The following is a 21600-nucleotide window of genomic DNA, read 5'->3' as shown; positions in this document are numbered from 1 at the left end:
CCTCAACTGGAGAATTTACGCAGGCGTTCTTGACCCTTATACAAGAATTTTTAACAGGCCTCTCCAGTTCGGCGTATTGTTGACGGGCTGCTGGCTTAAGCGCTCTGGTTTGTACCCTCTCAAACCTTACTCTGCTCACCGATCATCCTTCAGGTTTTATCTAAAACTCTGCCGTAGAATGTAGCGATGACTTCAAACTAACCCGTATTTTACGTGCACTGAGTTGTAAAAAATTTGACGTCTCTATTGTCTCGGCTAACAACTGTTGAATTCGAGGTTCAACGCAAAGAAAGCAAGAGAATCAAATTGTCCGTCATTACTGCCAAATTTTACACGAACTCCTTAAGACTTTTGGGAAACCCCTAGGGATTCGTGAGCCCCCATCTGAGAATTGCTGCTCTAGAAACTTAACCGAGAGCTAACGACTAATACCCAGGAGTTAGGTGCTTCAACCCTCGAAGACTGATTTAAGGCAGTTGCCACTATAGAGAATTTGGCCAAATACCAACGAACTGGTTTCTTCCGGTTGAGTACGATTCAGAGAAGGAAAAAGTGCCCGAAGCAGAACAAAGATCGTCAAGAATAACAACTAGAACTACCAACCCCGTAAGAGCTACACACTGTATCCTGAAATGTGCAGGAATGAGCTCAAGGTGGTCGACAGAGGGAAGCTGTTCTTTCCCTAGTTTAGAAGTTAATTTTAGTGTGCCCATGGTAGATGGTTGTGTCCCAGCACCAGATCTCCAAGAGGTGAAACGAAAAATCGGGTACCTGAGGGCCCACAGAGCAGCCGGTAAGGAGCGATTACCAGCAATGTTTAGCAGCAAAGCCGCTACCGGACGAGTGGATGGAAGGAGTCTTCATTTAACTATTATAAAAGACCACCGAATTGAGACCAACTATTAGATCAGATTAGTGACTTACCTCCTCGAATATCCAATAAAGAAAGAATGCGATTCTTCATGTCACGTTTGCACCACAGGTGAAAATTAACGAACGTGATTACTATGGTTACGATTACGTTGCTTAACAATATACGAATAATTCAGTCTCTTTATTTTCTACGCCACACAGACTGCTGCAGTTATCGTGGCTTGATGCTGCTAAACGCCGCCTACTAAGCATACTTCCACATCTTGTTCCGCAGGCTGTCGTCAATAGACCATCGATTTGTAGGTTTTCGAACCCTCATCTTTGAAGGTAAAGCTAACTCTCCAGGCAAATGAAACAAAACAAAATTAAATTTAAATAAAAATTGTTTAACACCTAAATTTATTACAACCTAATATAACACAGATGAGAGTTGCTAACAATAATAAATAGGACGACTGTTGTGACTGTACAAATCGAATACCGGCGGCGGCCGAGCCGGGCACGCTCGGTCTCGCCGTCGGCCGGGGCTGCGGTTGCTGCTGTTTCGGCTGCTGCTGGTTGGTGACCGTGTACTGGGTGTTGCTCTGTCCGGTGGTGACCACCGGGGACGACGGTGTCGTATTGATCACCACCGAGGGTGAGGAACTGTGCTGCTGGCTGCCGTGACCGGTCGTGGACGACCGTATCGTCGACACCTCGGAGTACTTGTGTGTCGGCCTGCTGGATGGCTTGAACGTTTCCGGCACGCTGCAGTGCGCCACCTTGTTCAGCTCCATGCCAAAACGGTGCGGATTCACGTCCCGCTGGCAGTGCTCGCCGGCTTCCTTGATGAAGATCTGCCGATCGGAAAGCATCGTGCCTACGAAGCACTCGTAGGTGCCGACGTCCCGTCGCTGCGTGTAGGTGTAGACGATGTTCCGGTGGGTCCACTGGCCCAAGCAGCGGTATTCACGCTCTGCGTGTAAAGGAAAACAGTCAATTAGTTCATCCTAAAAGGTTTTTTTTTATGAAAACAACAAACCTTCATAGACTTCATCAAAATCGCATGCAGAAATCTGATAGTACATGATATCCGGGGAGCCACACTCCGACGATAGCTTCGCACAGAGACCTTCGTCGTCCGGGATTACGCCGGAAAATTCGCCGACAATCGGACACGGAGAAACGATGCTGTTGCTGTCCAGTCGACCCTGCGTTAGCCACCGATCGTCGTTGAAGTAAAACTCGCTGCAAATCGTGGCCGTGTAGTTCGGTTCCGATCGGGAGCTGATCTGGAACTCGAACACGTTCTCGTCTCTTTGCTGGATCTTGAGGCACTGGTACTTTTCCTCACCGCTGTAACGGATATTGAATGTGGTTTGATTAGATTATTTCCTAGAACAGGAACAAACAAAAACAAACAAAACACTTACCATTGCGTTTGACTGTACACGATGTACTTGTCGGCTTCGTGGCTGGTGCTCTTTACGCACTTCATCGTGTAGGTTTTGAATGACGTATGATCCTTGTAGATGAGTTGGTTTTGGCTCACGATCACCTGCTCCCATTTACCGATCAGCCAGTTGGGGAAGCTGTAATAAAGTATCGTTTTATTTCGATCTAAACTAATGATTCTAACTAATCAACCTACCTGCAATACTGACTGATCTGGCCGAACTCCTGCGGGATCGGTTTCAGCGAGACGACCTCACTGTGGTACTCGCTGTGGATGTTGTTCCCGTACGAGTTCTGATTGCGGTGGTACTTATTGATCGACCGGCAGGTGGAGTCCTTGCTGAAGGAAATCTCGATGTCGCCACTCTTGGGATTCTCCACCCAGGTAGCGCAGCGATATTTCGGTCCAAGCCGGGCGTCGCCGTTCGCGTTCACCAGTGCGACGTAGTTCTGATTGCGCAGACCCCGCCAGTGACCGAGACACTCGAAGGTTACCTCCTGATCGCGGAAGGCACAATTGCGGAAGCGCAAGTTCAGTGCCGACCCCGACGGGCAGTTGTCCACTTCGGATTCCTGCGATTCGCACTCCACCTGATCCTCGGTACCGTTGTCGATGTTGTACGTCAGCTTGTAGCGACCGTGAATCGGGCAGTACTCCTGCCGGACCTCATCGCCGTTCCAGTCGCGAAATTCTGTGCAAAAAAATGAGAAAAAAGTTAGAATATTCTAACAAATTCGGTGACCTCTGTATGGAAACTTACTGTAGAGAATGATCTCGGTACTTTTTTCCTCGTCCAGTAGGGCTTCCTCCCCCAAACAGGATGCCAACGCTTTGTCCTCGTTGGTGTGACATTTGGAAATGTAATCGCTGTCGGCCGTCAGCACTCGGAGGACGTTTTTCGACACCAATTTCAGGTTGAAACAGCGGTAGCAGAGGGCCTCCTCCGTGCCGGTGACCAGCACCACGTTGTTGTCGTGTCTTCGGTGGCACATGCCCCAGATCGGTATTGCGCTCTCGGTGATGTTTATCCTGCTGTAACGAACCGCACCGTCGGTGACCGTGTTCTGGGTGATGTATTCGCCCTGGTACTCGATGGGAAAGAAGCATGCCGACGCTGCAAATGGAAAGAGGCAAAACACATAATTCACGGTTAAAACGAGCATTGTTGTGCAATTATATGGGGCTGAAATTTAATCCGGGAGCATCACGGAAGAAAAGTTTAGCCTAGCCGACGTCGATACAATGAAAGCCAGGAAGGTATTTCGCGCATCAGGGAGCACGGTGTCAAGTAGCTTAACCGATGCGGTCTAGGTGATTTACCGGTAGACATCCGAAAGGAAGCGAAAAAATAAACGCCGACAATCAAAGTAGTCCGTCGCGTCGGTGAAAAGTCACACCTACTGATGAAAATTAGTGACAGTAACTGTTGATGTTTGGTTGTTGATTTCTTCAATCACAGCCGAGGTGTGAAAGGGACTACTGGACGCCGGAGAAGCCCGAAAATTCACAGGTGTTAACAAGATGGCTGTAAAACCGTGGACTAACCCGTAGAACCGGAACGCCATAATTTGATTCGAAGTGCGCCGGTTTTATTTTTACGTTAGATTTCGTCTCGGTGACGGTGCCGACAACAAGAGGAATTCCGATCCGATTGATGTCCAACCCACACCGATGCAGTTGTAGGAACTTTTTTTTTGACCAGATTCATGTACCGTGATTATTATTACGAAATGTTGAGCTCAATTTCTCAGAAGGCAAACATGGTTTAGTTTAAGCTCGAGGAGGAGGAATTCCGGGGGCGAAGGCAAACGCGCCTTGCAAGGCGTCTAGAGTGTCTTCCCAATTTCATGTTTATTCCTTTTTCTCCAATTGTTATTCTCGACGACGAGCTTTTACGTGTGGTTGGTTGCGGCGATGAAGAGATACACGTCGCTTCGGTGCCGCTGGATTCAACAGCCGCCGCCGCCACCACCGCGCCGGTCCGGCTCCGTGTGCTGCCGTTTGACGGTATGTATATGGTACTTTAGAGCTGCGCCCACGCTGAAAATTCCTTTCTGAGATACAGACAAAATGCGATACACGGTCATACCCGGCGCATGTTCGATGCCCGTGGCTTCACTTGAAAGGCTTCATCTTCGTCAAAAAGCTGTGGGCTGTAACCGGCCGGAGATCTTCGAGCGGCCTAATTGCGGTAAGTTTTGCAATGATATCGAACAACCCTGATGGGTGGATACACCAGTCAGCTTCATGTTGCTTTTGTTGGGCTTAGCGAAACCTACGCGCGTCACGAGTGCACATACTTGAATGGAGAGTCCCTTTCACGGCACGGCTCACAGCCCCATTCTCATGTTGTGCGAAATATGATGGCGCGTCGTCGTTTAGGTCTTCATTTCATTCATTCTTACACGCATTCGCATTAGTCATCATCGTGCAGATCTTCACTTCCTGAGATGCCCTTGCCCTCCCGGGCAGCACGTATAATTAAATCTTCACCGCAACGCAACGGTGGGAATTTAATTAAAATCAAATCCACAGCTGCTTAGCGGGCTGCGCACCCATTCCCGTATGGATTAGCCAGAAGTGACCACCCAGACCCAGTCTCAGACAGCCCAGATTGGAAGGGAACAGAACAGGGTTCTGCTCGTTCCCTCCTAATTACTATCATTTCCGAATGCGATCCAACTCAGGTGCGCAGCGATCCCGTTAGCCGGCCGGCTGAGGCTGCAGTTGCAAAGCGCAGCCGTTATAGTTTCACTCGTTTGTAAAACAGTGCGCATTACATGCTCGTTACAGTCAGGATCCGCGAGCTCCCTCTCGTACCTGGTGCCTCGCCCCCCCCCCCCCCCCCTTATTTCCCCGTCACAGAAATTAAACTCATCAACGATGTTCAACACAGCATTTTGCATGTTGTGCCAGTTCCTTGTGATTACACGCCGGTACCATCACATGCAATCCGACTGGCTTAGCGCTGACTGACTGACTGACTGAGTATTTAGCGGCGGAACGGCAGTAGATAATGCACTTCGTCAAGCGTTCCGTTTTTTTTCCTCAGCGTTGGCAGCTGGCGCGACGGACGGCCCTGATTCGGGCGTTTTCCATCTGGATGCACCACGCTGAAGATGGAGATTGTCTTCACGCGGCATACAAAATTGCAACAGTCCATGCCCGGCTAGATGCTAGCGAGACGCTGCGCTGGCTGGCGCTCTGTGATGCTCTATAATTGCCCTGTACCTGCCTGCCTGGGCTGGGATGGGAGAGCCTTGGGCCGTAGCTGTTTTCCTTTCACCTAGGAAGCGGCGAATGCCTGATGGCCTCCGTTTCTGTCTGTCCACACGTTGGCTGCGGTGTGGGTTGTACCGTATTTTTATTATCATTAAAATATTAAAGAAATAAACATGATTGACGCTATTAAGATGCTACAACTATTGTTTTTATCCGATTGTATTCAAAATGCATGATATAAGAATAGATTGTTTGCAGTCCTCAACTTGAAGAAGGCCACACTGAAGAAGGCTACAAACCAAGTAACAATTTCAGGCTGATCAAACGCTTTTAAAGCTGATGCTATTTAACCTTTGTCTGGACGAAGGTTCGTTAATAGAAATAAAAACCTTTATTCAGCTCTTAAACAACTAAATCTGGTGATTTTGTGAATTCAACAGCAGAGGTTTTCCTGCGCTGTTAAACAGCCGGTTTTGCTTAATGCTGTAAATTCTATCTTTAGAATGAAAAATAGTTTTGCAATGCTTTTCTAGCCGCTAAAACAACGTCTCTACAACCTTTATGCAACCAAAAAATAATCTTATATATTTCCTTTTATCTCGTTTCCAGTCTCGTTGTTCCACTGGTTTCTTATCTTCTTTTCTATATCGTTTTCCCTTTTTTACTCTCACTATTCTTTTTTCTTCCGTTTTTCTCTCCGTTTCTGTTTTCTGTTTCTATTCTATTGTTTTCTGTTTTATTGTTTCGTTTTTCTTCGTTTCCTGGCCCATTTAATTCTGTTTTTCATTCATTTTTTGTAATTTTCTTTGCATTTTCCGTGTTTGCTATTTTTTTTTTATTTTTGCCTTTCTACTATATAAATATATAGTATAAAGGTATAGAAATCACTTGGAAAACCGGAAATGGAAAGAAGGTCCTGCGGGCCGAATGTCATATACCATTCGACTTAGTTTCGAAAACTGAGCATTTTCTGTGTGTGTGTATGTATGTGTGTGTGTGTGTATGTGTGTGTGTGTGTGTGTGTATGTGACGCTTTTAATCTCACTCACTTTTCTCGGAGATGGCTGGACCGATTTTAATGTTCTTAGTGTCAAATGAAAGGTCTAGGTGTCCCATTGGTCGCTATTGAATTTCATACCGATCGGACTTTTAGTTCAAAAGTTATGTATAAAAATATGAAAAATATGGGACTTCATTATCTCATAGGTCCCTTAACCGATTTGAACAAAATTGATTGCATATGAAAGAGGAGCCTTGCAAATCCTTAACTTCCAAATTTCATGACGATTGGGCTTGTAGTTTGAAAGTTACATAAAGATATGTGAAAAAATAGTATTTAAAACATATTTTTGAAACATATAAACATTAATTCAATGAAAAACATCACACATTTTATTATTATTTAAAAATTACTGCTGAGATCTATCAAACGAAACCGAGTTATTAAAAATCGGACGGTTCATTCAAAAGTTATTTAAACTTTAACACTTAAGCACCGTATATTAAACCGTTAAAACGCGTGAAATCAAAACAAATGTTGATTGTAGTCAATGTGTGTGATGTATGTATGTATGTATGTATGTATGTATGTATGTATGTATGTATGTATGTATGTATGTATGTATGTATGTATGTATGTATGTATGTATGTATGTATGTATGTATGTATGTATGTATGTATGTATGTATGTATGTATGTATGTATGTATGTATGTATGTATGTATGTATGTATGTATGTATGTATGTATGTATGTATGTATGTATGTATGTATGTATGTATGTATGTATGTATGTATGTATGTATGTATGTATGTATGTATGTATGTATGTATGTATGTATGTATGTATGTATGTATGTATGCATGTATGTATGTATGTATGTATGTATGTATGTATGTATGTATGTATGTATGTATGTATGTATGTATGTATGTATGTATGTATGTATGTATGTATGTATGTATGTATGTATGTATGTATGTATGTATGTATGTGTGTATGTATGTATGTATGTATGTATGTATGTATGTATGTATGTATGTATGTATATATGTATGTATGTATGTATGTATGTATGTATGTGTGTGTGTATGTGGTCCCAAGCAACAATGTGAGTTTGATTGTACTCTTGTGGTGGTTTTCATGACCAATTTTGGTCTTGAATGCCATCATAGGAGTGTAATAAAACTCAAATTGTTATTTGGGATGACAATTTGCAATTTTTAAATTTGCATTGAAATTCAAGAAAAGATGTTTCTCACTTTTGTGAATCAATTGTCTGAAGTTTTTGAAGCCTCTTAGTGGAATACGAAATTTGAAATCAAAGAAAAGAAAAAACTTTTACCGACTAAATTCCACAATTTAATATTTATTTGTAACAAATACGTATACGCTTTGAAATAAGACACAGATGAAGCCTGCACGTCGTAGACGAACTACGTATCTGTTGCAAATAAATATTAAATAGTGGGATTTAATCGAAAAGTTATTTCTTTTCTTTGATTTCAGATTTCAATTGTCATTTTGTTCACTTGCTGTTACTCACAATTGTACACGAAAAGCAAACAGCGAAAAGAAGCAGTTAATTTAAGCATGTAGGTATAGTGGTGTATAGGATTAAAAATACTAATGAGTTTTCCAAATAAATGTATACAAATTTCAAACAAATTTTACGCATCAATAGACGCTCTTTTTAATCAATAGATACTGGAGCTTAGAAATGTTATATGAAAAATAGGAAGTAAACTTTGCACGGTAGTAATTTTTTAGGATTTGTTTTCGTTAATGACATTTTAAAGGACAGATGTCTTATGTCATGTATCATGTTTAAACAAATAAATCAAAAATGACAAGCACTGGAAATCATATCGATCATATTTCCCATTCTCAAGCATGTTTAAGGCGCAGCTTGCATTATTTTTCGACCTCATCTTGTTTTCCTAACCCTCTAACATTGTAAAAACGATGCGATCAAGCTAATGACTATCTTTTCATGAAAGTACATTCAAAAGAAGCTTAAGTTTTGATTTTCATGCAAAATATTTATCTGAAGGAGCGCCAGCTAAGAAAAAGTTCAATTTCTCTTTTTCATATCTAATGCTCTATTCAGTTATTTTTTCTAATTCAAATATATTGCAAAATTGAAGCCAAGCAAACTAATAGTAAAATTTTGAGATTAATCATTTTGTTGTCGATATCCTTTGTCTTCAAAAGCGAAGTATAATAATAATTTTTCTGAACTCTTGCTTTTCAAAGATGCTCACTTAATTATCAAAAAATCTGTTATAATCACATATTTCATATTGTCAATTCAAAACAAGTTTCGTATGTGGCTCTGAAGCCCGAAAATTAAGGCCGACCGATTATAAAACTAAATAAGGTATTATAAGTATTTACGCACCCAAGGAAAGAAAATTTAATTATTCTACGCAATACGTTGGTAATTTTACTGGCAAATAAGGATTTTCAGGAATACGGAACGGATATTTAAAAATATAGTCAAGTTAATTATACATAGATGTTCCTGAGAAATTAAATAATGATTATTGTGGCAGTAGAAAGGCTAGGTCACGCCGCTAGGTGGATTAATTCGGGTTTTTTGTTTTCAATTTTCGTCTTTTTCTAATTCTGCTCTTCGTTTTTCTGCTTAGTCTGTTCCACTCTTCCTCTTTTAGTGCTTTTTTTAATTTTTCCACAATTCTAGTTTTAGGTTTTTTTTCGTTTTGCTGCCAGCGTTACCACTTTTATTTCCCGTTTTACGTCTTTTTCGCTAGTTTTACTACTTTCTTTGGTCGGTTTTTCCCGTTTTTTCTTTCTTTTTTATCTGTTGCATTTTCCCATTCGATTCTAATTTTGTTCCATCTCTATCGCTCCCATTTCCCATGTCTCATCTATCGGTTTTCTTTGTTTCTCTGCATCATTCCGGTTCCATTCTTTCTCTTATTAGGTTCTTCTTTTTTTCTATTCTGTCATGTTTTGTTCTTCGTGTTGTCCCATTCACCTTTTGTTATCAATTATTTCTCTTCATTTTCTTCCATTCTCCTGTTCTTCCTGTTCTCGCGTCTCAATTTTTCTGCTGCAGCATTTTCTCCTTTCCTTTTTACAAGTTTTTTCCTTGTTTGTTTCGTTTTTTCTTCCGTTTTTCTTTTTTTCTGGTCAGGCTTTCTTTTTTTGCTCGCGTTTTTAACGTAGAACTACGCTTTTGTTTTCTGTATTGAGAAGTACGTGAAATGAGCATGCACGAAAAATGGTTATGATTTGCACGCTTAAATCTCAACCATTTTTCAATGGATTTTGACGATATTTGGAACAATTGATAAGAAATGTTTCAAAAAAAAAAAAGATTAATATGGCAAATATAAAAATAATTTGTGAAATTATTATTGAAAAAAGCACTAATAGTAGGTATTTTTAAGAACGAACGAATCAGCCAATCACATGGAAGCACTCTATTACTTATACACCTGCGGTTTCGTTTACTTCGATTCTAAGAAAAAGTAACCGAACCCTTGCTTTCGAACAGGACAGGAATTCTTCATTACCAGTAAACCTGAACAAAATTGAAGACCTGAAGGTAAACAATTTTTGCAAAAATTGGAAACTACGCTCGCTTTTTGATCGATGTTATTGTTTAAACATTGAACCCAGACGAATTCGATGTCCTGAAAGTGAACAGTTGAAGAAAAGAACGCACCTACCTCTCCTCTTCGATATACTATAGAGTAGGGCGGGGAATAAGTGCGATGTTTGAAGTTGTCATCAATTTTCGTGATATATAAAGAAGGACAACAACATAATATATTTTATAGATATGCAGTAACTCAATGCCTCCACATTCAACTATAAATCATCTGCGGTAATAGTGTTTTGCAAAATAAAGTCTTCTTTCTTCTGATCATGTGCCGATACGCACTTTTACCCCACTAGCGGGGCAAAAGTGCGAAGCTCGAATCCATGAAATTAGCACAACAGTAGCTAACAAAACCATTTTATCTTCAATTTGTGTTATGTTTCGGTAAGGAATACTCTCAATTTGCACCTTTTCTATTTTGCGCTGGTGTATTGCAGCCTCCGTTAGATCGAAACTTTTCCAAACGTTTTTTTTTTGTTTCATCAGCGGAAAAACATTGTTTTCCCTCGGCCAACATCTGTAGAGCACACAGTTTTCTGCAGATTTTCCATTTCTAGTATCTGTAATATAGTGCCTAAGGCTGTATATAATTAGCTATACATTTTTGCCTCGTCCATGAATCGCACTTTTGCCCCGTCCATAAATCGCACTGTTACCCCGCTAGGCGCTTGACGGGGTTAGATTAAATTACGGAAAAGCGAAATAGATTTTGTAAATTCTTTTCACCGTATTTTCAAAACAGATGATATGTGAGTGATGTAAAACGCTGCTACAAATTTTCAACAAGTAATATCCTCCTGTTGATGTCGTATTTGCCGTATAATGAAAAATTACATCAAAACCGCCCTAAAATAACATTTGTGCATAACTCAGGAACTATGCTTCACAAGCAACCAAAGTTTACGTTAGATTCAAGCTGTCAAAGTCACCCATTCAAGCCAATGTAGTCAATTTACTCGGAATCTGCACTGATAAATCATTGAAACGCACTTTTATCCCTCCTTACTCTATATATTTTGTATAAGAACGTGGTAGATGGAATATTCTAGCCTGTGAGGCACAAATTTTCAACAATGTTGCGAATCGAGCGAGATGTCAACCATGCCTACTCACAGGCAAAAGAGTATGAGAAATATAGAATTCAACGCTTACGCCGTACACGCAGGCGTGAAAGAAACAGCCGCCGGTGCTGTGTGCAGACATTTTACTACCCACACACTCGCGCACGCACATCCTCACATCGTCTTCCTGCAAAGCTTATTTCCGAGTCAAAAAACTCGGAGAATCGGTGACGCACTGGGATATAAATTTTGCGTTACTTTTTCTTCTTCTTCTTTATCACCGCCTTCGATTCTACTGACGGGCGGAAGTACGAGCCGTCGTGAGTAATCGATATCAACAGATCGGGCTGCAACGACGAGCGACGACTGTGTAGCTGTTAGCTAAACACACACTCGCAAAAGCTCATTGCAGTGCATGAAGAAATAGGAGCGTGAGTTTTAAAGGGATGCTTACGCCGGCGTGTTCGTTAGAATGAATACGCGTGTGTTATAAAATTAGAGCACCATTAGAGGTGTGGGCTTCGCAACAGTGATTTTCAATGTTTATTTGAAGACTAACCATGAAATTCTTTACAAGATTTTGATTCAATTGCTGTAAAGTATTCAAATTACTGAAAAGCAGAGTGCTAAGAATATCTTCAATGTGCTTAGAACGATAAAATTAATTGAAAATCTTTCAACCTGCATAGTTTTAACCTTCACAGAGCACACACACCGAAAATCAGACAAATGCAAGAGATGCGTTATGTATGGTATTTTGATTTGAAAGTTTGCAGTGTCTTTCCCGACTCATATCTGCGGTTTTATTACATCCAATAGGTTGCTATAGGTTAAAAAGGCAATCAGTGAGCTGAAAAACGGTAAGGCTGCTGGGAAGGACGGTATCCCGGCTGAACTTCTAAAAGCGGGGAGCGAGCGGCTGTACGAAGCAATCCACCGGATCATTGTCGGGATCTGGGAGGAAGAACAAATGCCGGAGCAGTGGTTAGATGGCCTCATTTGCCCAACTTTCAAAAAGGGACATCGACTGGAGTGTAAAAATACTATCGAGGAATTACATTGCTCAATTCTGCCTACAAGACGCTTTCCCGTATCCTGTTCTGCATACTGAGACCGTTAGCGGAGTCCATCGTCGATGAGTGCCAAACCGGTTTTCGTGAGGGTCGCTCCACGACGGATCAGATGTTTACCCTGCGTCCGTTGCTAGACAAGTTCCGGGAGTACAACTTGCAGACACACCATCTGTTTGTGGACTTTAAAGCGGCGTACGATTCAGTTAAACGAAATGAGCTGTGACAGATAATGCTAGAACATAATTTTCCGACGAAACTAGTTACGCTGATTCGTGCGACGCTGGACGTATCTAAATCATGCGTTAGAATAGCGGGTGAGACCTCAGCTGCTTTCGTGACGTTGGATGAACTGAAACAAGGGGATGCACTCTCTACCCTGTCAACATTGCCTTGGAAGGTGCATTACGAAGGGCAAACGTGGAAAGAAATGGAACTGTCATCACGAAATCTCACATGTTTCTTGGTTTTGCGGATGACGTCTATATCATCGGAATCAACCGTAGAGCAGTAGAAGAGGCCTTCAGGCCTTTTAAAAGGGAAGCGGCGATATTGGGACTTACCATTAACACCGTCAAAACGAATTACATGATTGCTAGTAGGAACGTGGGAGCCCAAGTGGTGTTGGTGCCGAGGTGGAGTTAGATGGGGAACGATATGAAGTAGGAATTTATATACCTTGGTACACTCGTGACATGTGACAACGATGTAAGCCGCGAAGTGAAACGACGAGTTGCAGCTGCAAATCGGGCTTTCTACGGATTACTTAGCCAGCTGAAGTCCCGTAGTTTGCAAATTCGCACAAAACTGGCGCTCTACAGAACACTAATCCTCACGGTGGCTTTTACGGACACAAATCATGGACGCTAAAGGAAGCTGATCGGCGAGTGCTTGGGATTTTTGAGCGTAAAATTCTGCAATCTATACTTGGTGGTAAAATGAAAAATAAAGAACGGCAGGTACTGGAGGACCATAATTCGTTCGGCGCAGGATCGGTAATGGACCGTTGCCACTAATGTAAAGTAAGTAAGTAAGTAATGAGGTCTTACCAGCGTGGTAAGTCTTCCGAATCCGCATTTCATCGTTTCATTGAAAAGTCGCTCAAATTCCAAGAGACGGTACTCTGTGCTTTTCTTGATATTGTAAGCTCTTTCGACAACACGTCCTTCGCTTCAATTAATACGGCTCTCCTTAGCAAGGAATCTGACCAGACGACAATGAACAGGATTCAAGCATTGCTGTCAAGCAGGGAAATCCCAACTTCATTAGAAGATCCGTCGATCACGGTTTTTGCGATCAAGAGGTATCCTCAAGGACGAGTTCTCTGCCCATTGCTTTGGTCATTGTCGATGCATTTGCACAAGCTAAAGACTGTCCATGATAAAATTGCAGCACACAAAATTCGAAAACTTTGACTTTTTGTTCGATTATCATCGGATTGGAGCGAGAAGCAAACGATGTCTACTCTCACGCGGGCGAGTATGAAAAGCATAGCGTCCAAAGATTACGCCACTGACGCAAGCGTACGACAGCCTGCCGCCGCGTTGTGTGCAGACATTCTACTTTTGTTGGTAACACTGGTACGTAAAATGTAAACGTCCTCATGCCGGCACCGAAACAACAGGTTTCCTTGGCAACGGAAGTTGTTTGGTCGAACAATCTGAAACCTGGACAAGAAGCAATTTTCTCAAGCTCGTGAATTTTATCAAATATCTGTTCTTCTAACATAGATAGTTTAAACATAGTTTATAGAATAGTTTAAATTGCATTATTATTTCGGTGAGAAGTAGTGTGCTGTTGATCTCAAGTTGTGGCCTTGAAGTTCCCTAGCAAATAACGGAAGAATCTAACTTCTTCCGCGGGTGAGCATTGCCTAGGACATTTGCGACCAGGTAAAGGCCGTGGTCCTTCTTTCGCAGATGAGGATTGCTTAGGATATTTGCGACTAGGCAAAGGCTTCACTACTGTCTACACACTCGCGAACGCACAGCCACATAGTGTCTTCCTGCATAGTCTGCTCACGAGGCAAACAATTCGTGAGTAGCCAGCTGCCCGTGGGGGCTAGCGGCACACTAGGATACAGATTTTGCATTATTTGTCCTTTTCTTCTTTATTTTACGCTCTCGATTTTACATGCGGGTGGGAGTGCGAACCCTCACGAGTGGTCGGTATCAGCTGCTCGGGCTACAATGACGACCGAGAGGGACGACCGTGACTGTTAATTAAATACACACTCGCCAAACCTCCAGTGCGTGAATTAACCCTAGAATGGGTGCGCTAATGTACACGTTAGCGTTAGGAGAAGGAAGAAAGCGTGGACCTGCCGTACTAAACGTTTCCCATATAGGTAATGGTTTATTTACAGTTGTTGGGAGTATCTTTGCTAATAAAGGTTAAGTGATACTTCGGACCCTCGGGGGTGAACTAATGGCATTTAGACCAGAAGCCAAAGCCAGGTTGCAATTGCCCAAGAATATAGCGCCTTATTTTCGCTCTCTAAAAACAGATAAGTTTACCAAAAATATTAGTTTAAATAATCTAACACTCAAATAAAGTCGTGTGGTTTAATGGTTCCCTAAAACTACAGTTGTAAGATTAGGAACTGAAAACCACACGATCCACACCTCCAAGCTTGGCTACTCAATTATACAGATTGAAGTATTACCAGGTATGGCCACGAAGAGACACTGAGTAGGAGCTTGGAACGGCTAGAACTATGTTGGGCGCTTTTTCCTATATGCCTTCCCCGTATATTATTTTATGGTGACGTCATTTTGCCGTTTGCAGAAAATGTCTTTGTACTAATACTCTTTTGTACCACACTCTTTTGACACCACTTGGTGGTTTGTTTACATCCAGCGATTTCAATTTGAATTTTCGTGAAGGATCAATTGCTGTATCAATCGCTTGTAAAGCACTTTTTCTTCAATCAAAACTAAGCATTTTGATCATTATCTGGCAAGCGACGGCAGAAAACTCAATTTAAACTCTAACATCATGTAAACAAACCACCAGTGTTAGTACAAAGACATGTTCTGCACAATAGTATCATCGACATTTAATTTCCAGTGAGAAACAAAATCTTCTCGGGCGCATTGCGCTTGACCAACATTTGAACAAGGCATTTTGATCACGCATAGTGACTAATTCAATTCGTCCCTAGCCCTAATGGTTTGAACATGAACCATAACCAGCCGCAACCGAGACACCGGCTAATGGTCCTTGTTTTCCACTACCCGTTTTGGCTGACAACCGATAAGATTAACTTCCTACTTTCGCTTTCCTGACCTAGCCTGACCTCACGTGTGTTCAGGTCGATCTGGCGAGCGAATGCTTTCCACCTACTCCACGCGCTCTCAGTTGATTAAATTCTCCTCATCCGCGTTCGTCTTCCGTTCGACAATACATTCCTGCACGTCCAGCACGCCAACAGTTCCCATAAACACATTAAAACGCTTACGTTTAGGCAAGCCCAATCGGCCCCTGCTCCTTCGCCCCTCTGCTCTAGTCAACCCAACTCTTTTTATTCTCTCAATCCCTTCACCTGTTCCGTGGACCCGACGAACGAAGGCCACTTCAGTTCCCAGCAGTTAGTGTGACTAAAAGCATCTAAGGCTTACAGTTCCCGATCAAGCATGGATTCACATATACCTACACACATAGGTAGTACAAGCTGAAAATCCCTCGCTGAACCGATCAGACATAAATCCGCTATGAAAAAGAAATCAAAACACAAACGCCTAGTACTTCGATCGTCCGTTTCGCCACCGGTCCGCGGACCGACCATTCCGTAAGTTCGCGTGGCCATCAGCATGGCCGGATGCCCCCATCACTTCCACCACCACCACGACCACCATCAACATCATCATCGATTCCATCGAGCGCGCGGCCTTTCCGGGCCGGGGCAGCCGGCCGTTCGTACCTCGCTCGAGCTGCAATATTTTTAATTATATGCTCCGATAGGCTTTAATAGAATTAAATTGGACGGCCCCGGCGAACGGAGCACTACGACGGGCTGGATCGGAATGGGAAAAACGGACCCGTTTAGGCCGTTTGAGGTACGACGACGACGACGACGATGCAAAGTGAAGATTGAAAAGTCGGTACCTACCAGTCAGTACCACCAAATAAATAGTTTCGACAGATTACCTCAGGTTTTGTGTATTATTTCTTGTCCAATCCTATTTTCGCTGCATTGCTTTCGGCTTAGGGTCACACTCGGGGGAACGACAATATGCGATTTTCGACAGTATCAAATAGCAACGGTACGAAATAAGAAAACGTAGAGACGGAGAGCTTCTTAGCCGTTTCAGGTTTTGTCCTTTTCGGACTGTTATTTGATGCTGGAGAAAGAAAAATCGAAGAATTTCTTTGATTCGAACGGATTTGGCGAATTAGATTAGATGAGTTGTGTGTTTTGTGCGGTGAAACCGTGTGCTTCTGGATGGTTGGCTTAAAGTTTCCTATTTCGGTTCGCTGCGCTTGTTTAGGGCTTTTTGTCTGTTTCTCATGGTCTGGTCTCTCCCAAAACAAGATATTGCACCCGGAACAGGCACCCGCTTCTAGGAACATGTTCCAGTGTTTCTGCTACTTTATGCGCTACAAGCGGCTCTTTCTTCTGTTGTTTGGTTGTCTACTTTCGTTTTGGACCCGTTTTGGTCTGCGCCGTAACATGTTTATTTATGTTGCCATTTATTGTGTACATGTTTCCATCCAGCGCTTCTTGTTCCGACGTTTTGTTGGTCGCCAGGGGCAACGCGTATGCTTCCACTCGGTGTTCGATGATGGTTAGAGACGCAAAGCCTACTGCTGAGACGCCACCGCATCCATACCCTGCCACAGGTACATACTAGTGCCGAAGAAAGCTATTTAAGGTAGAATTCTAACATAAGTGCTATACAAATAGTGTAATTGCGATTTTCGCTTGTGTCATGTTTGTTTGTGGCTTTTCCAAGTTGTACAATCGTATGGAGTTTTTTTATGTGCTTTCCTTGCACCCCATTGGAATGTGGATCAAGATGGAAAAGTACGATTAAGTGCATTATGTAGCGAAACAGTTCAAGCGTTTTTTTTTTCACCGGGACTCTCACAGTCGGTCGGTTGGCTACCTTTACCTTTCCGCTTCTCGTACATTGTATGTATGAGGTAGGCTTAAAATTTAGCCGCGGTTAAGCAAAACACGCGTGTGAAAATAAGACGGTTTTTTTTGTGCCAACCACCGATGGATTGAACGAGGTTGAGATACATCACTGTAGAGTTCGGTACTCGGATATAGCTTTACTAGTGAGATTCCATTTGGCAGGGAAATTACGTTTATTTAGCTGAGGGAGATGAATATTGCCAGCAAAATTATATCATCTGAAAGCTGTCCTTCAGATTTTCCAGATTTGGATCCAATAATTAATGATTTCTACAAGACCTGTATCGAATTTATTGTACAGTGTGATTTCGAATATGGCTACAAATGCGTGTCGCCTGTGTTGCTAAAATCGAAACCATGCCAAAATCGAGACCCTTTTTTGATATGAATAAATTGAATGAAAATGCGTTAGAAAATGATTAAATATTATTAATCAACGATTGCTACCATTTTACGTTTGAAAAGTCCGCCAAGAGCTATCCGTCCGGTGCAAGTAAGCTTCTGGCACCCTGCGGTAAGACGTAGTCCTACGGCAATAAAACTATTATTGTTCGAAACATTCTATAATAGCAAACTATTTTTCATGAAAACACTGAGGGCATCATTTTTGCGTCATTTAAAGCATGTAAGCGGAAGCTGATTGATATTCAAGCATATTTTTGTAAGGGAAATATTTTGTGTTGCCAAAATCGAGGCTTGCCAAATTCGAAATACCACTGCACTGACAAACTGACATGACACAGAAGAAAATACTTAAAAAACCATCATCCTACTCATTTTGCTTGCACACTAACACCCTCTGTTATGCATGTTGCGGAGTAGTTGATATTTGTAGGGTTATAAACTGTAGGGTTTTTTGCATTTGTATGGTTTTATACTGAAGCGCCGCGGTGCGGCCATGTTGCGAAACATGCTTTTTTGAAAAAATAATCGGTTTTTGCATGGACGATGGAAATAATTCGAGTATCTCAACTGTTTGACTGTGCTTACAGATTAAGAACATTAAGAATTATACAAAACGGTTGGTAAACGGCTGAATAATACGTACCGTCGGTGCCTTGTGCACCTGTAGGCATAAAATAGACCCTACAGTGGTTCATAGCCTCTTATTGGTACCAGTCGGGATGCGAGTAACCGTGGTGGAGATCGGGTAACCAACCCCGGTGGAAGCCAAGGTTGTATGCCGACAAACACGAGGTAAGCCGGCGAACATCATTATTCAAACGCTAGCTGAGCTGCTGTCAACATCTTATTGGCACGCGTCAAAGGAGGAAGCATCAAGGGCAAGCGAACGCTCGAGTCGTGCACGTCAGCGGTTTCCGATCGGTCGTAATCATCGCCTGCTGAGAAAAGGAAAGTATGCTGAGCTGGAGGGGGCGCACTCGTCTCGCTGCCGTGATGTAATATCTGGCTGCTAAAGTTTTGAAATTGGCAGGAAATATGCTGCTCGCGACAACAAAACGACCAGAATTATCGTCATTTGCAGCTGGCCATTCGCAACGACGAAGAGTTGAACAAATTGCTGTCCGGTGTCACCACTCTACTCAGAGAAGTGTCCTTCCGAACATCCAAGCTGTTTTGTTGCTGCCCAAGAAAACGGATAAGGCGTAAATTTCCAACATATCGTGTCGAAACCCGTTCTTGTAAGGACGAAACATATGTTCATGAAGATTTAAGGAATTTTCACTAACTGATTTTAAATCAATTTAATTCAATTAATTGTAATTGTTCCCTTCTTATCAAATATGCTGCTCGCGACAACAAAACGACCAGAATTTTCACTTGCAGCTGACGAAAATTCAGGTGAAGGGCTCATTGGTAACATTGCTCTTGTGTTCAGACTAAAATTGAAATGCTCCAGTTTGTTCAACGTAGATGACGGAATGATGGACCATGAAAAGTAGGTGGGACCGATTCTTGTCGCTTGCTCTGGTATATAACACAAGGTAAGCCGGCGAACAGCATCATTCAAACGTTAGCTGAGCTACTGCCAACATCTTATTGGCATGTCTGGACGCGTTAAAGTAGGAAGCATCAAGGGCAAGCAAAAGTCACGCTCAACGGCTCAAGTCGTGCAGGTCTGCAGTTCCCAGTTGGTCGTATTCAACGGCTGCTGAGGAAAGGAAACTATTGAAGCTGGAGCTGGCTGCCGTGATGGAATAATTAGCTGCGAAAAGTGCTTGAGTTGGCAGGAAATACTGCTCGCGACAATAAGAAGACCAGAATTATTCCACGTCACTTGCAGCTGGCCACCCGGATTGGTAATTCATCGTGACTCATTACCATACACGAACGGCTTCGTCGACCGCTCAGCTGCTGAGGCTTTCCGGTTGGTTCGTTGCAACCAGCCGTACCTGGTTTGCGGTTATCGGTACTCCAATTTACCGAAAAGAAAATTACGTTAAGTTCGTAAGTGCAAGTTTATTGTAAGCTGGAGTTGTAATAATCAAACAATCGGTCCTTTTAAGGGCCATACAACGATCGAAGAGTTTATCATATTTTCTCGCCCAGTTAATACCATAATAACACAGGCAACGAGGGAAAAATTGAATTTTTCGCCGTTGCAGACGACCAACAAATGGCGGGAATGAGTTTTCTGGTCACGGGCGGCATTTTCTGCCACCTGTCTGTAGCTTGTAAATGCTTTACTATCAGTGTTATTCTTTTGTAAGCAGCAGAAAAGTTTTGCGCAAAATTTTCCGCATTTTGAAAACTCGCGCGTACCATCTTCGGATTACTAGAGGAAAATCACTCTTCAATGTAGAAACAGATCATGAACATTTATTTACTGTTTAGTTTAGTGTGACTTCAATTCGTTTTAATATAATAGATTCAATCAATTCGTAGAAATAACTCCGAAATCTGTTGAGGATTGAACGGCCTGGCAGGTATTGTGGGTTCAAATCCGGTTATAATCTCTGATTATAGCTTGGTTCGACCCATGCACCTTCCAGCATTGGACAAAAAATAGGAGTCACAACGACAACTTGTTAAGCGTAGCTACTTATTACCCCCCCCCCCCTTCCTTTCCACTTTTTCCCCTCCTTTCCCAAAAAAATTTACATTACTTTCCCCTACCGTCCCTCCATCAATTGTAAAACCATCGTTTGAAAAAATATCAATATTAATGCCTGACCGCATTTCACGAGTTTGGTCAGAAATAAATAAATAAAATAATCTATCTATCTTCCATATGTATAAAAGTGAGCGTGAGTATGTTTGTATGTTTGTATGTATGTTCCACCATAACTCCATAACTCCAGAACGCCTTGACCGATCTTGGCACACATATTCCTTGATATAAGAGAATCAGCATTGGGGGGTTGATAAGAGGGGGGTGGCATAACTCCGAACTGCCCGGACGGTTCTTCATCAAACTTGGCACACATGTTCCTTGATATTAGGGAATCAGCACTGGGAAATTCATAAAAGGTGGAATCCCTTACCAGGAGGGGAAAGATCTAAATAATTAAAAAGGGGTTGCGTTTTTTGCATTTAAACCGATTGCAGTTGTGCAACTGACTTTGAAAAAAGAGGGGGGTTCCCCCGAGGAGGAATATATGGTGCATAAACCTTTGTTTCGTTTCCATCATAGCGATTTTCATTGAGCAAACCGATGCACAATGGGCAAAAACGAGCTCGTAATCCCAAGAATTAAAAGCCGCTGGTTTGGAATCTTACAAGATACCTATTTATATGTTAAAAAATGCAGGATATCGATTGGTGTTGGTTTCATCCAGCGCAGGTTTTGGGAAGTGTTCCGTTTTGCCTTATTTTCCCCAAAAATCAAGATAAAAGCTATTTAAATAATATAAAAATTTATTTGCCGCTCGTGAACCAAGTACCGAACCTAAATAGCTTCCAAATTTTGTCAAAAATTCGAATCAGAAGAATCAAATTCTATCCATTCTATACTGTGCGAAATGCAAGAATAGTCCATTTTGCCCAATTCACCCCCATATACATAGATAACCTAACTAAAGCGATTAAAACTAACTCAAAGGCAAAAAAAGTCTTCAAAAAATGTGTATTTCATCATACTGAATAACTTTGGCAAACAGTTGAAAGTAATAAATAAATTGGATGCGAAATTATTGTGCAAAATTGATTTTCAAATGTACTTTTTAAATAAATCATTATATCTCGCAACCAGCAAAAGATAGATAGT

The 21600-nt window shown here is 42.1% G+C and overlaps 1 protein-coding gene across 1 annotated transcript in view; it reads right to left on the bottom strand.

Moving 5' to 3' along the window:
- Positions 1 to 1259: 1259 nt before the first annotated feature.
- Positions 1260 to 21600, bottom strand: part of LOC128740995 (uncharacterized) — an 80558-nt gene continuing 60217 nt past the window's right edge. Inside the window, exons 2-6 of the mRNA XM_053836573.1 lie at positions 3069 to 3422; positions 2504 to 2999; positions 2286 to 2444; positions 1895 to 2208; positions 1260 to 1828 (exon numbers count right to left, since the gene is read on the bottom strand). Of these exons, the coding sequence (XP_053692548.1) occupies positions 1260 to 1828; positions 1895 to 2208; positions 2286 to 2444; positions 2504 to 2999; positions 3069 to 3422 (1892 nt within the window). The remainder of the gene's footprint in view (positions 1829 to 1894; positions 2209 to 2285; positions 2445 to 2503; positions 3000 to 3068; positions 3423 to 21600) is intronic.

Source organism: Sabethes cyaneus, chromosome 1, assembly GCF_943734655.1.
Source record: "Sabethes cyaneus chromosome 1, idSabCyanKW18_F2, whole genome shotgun sequence".
NCBI lineage: Eukaryota > Metazoa > Arthropoda > Insecta > Diptera > Culicidae > Sabethes > Sabethes cyaneus.
This window is presented reverse-complemented; position numbering and strand designations above follow the sequence as displayed.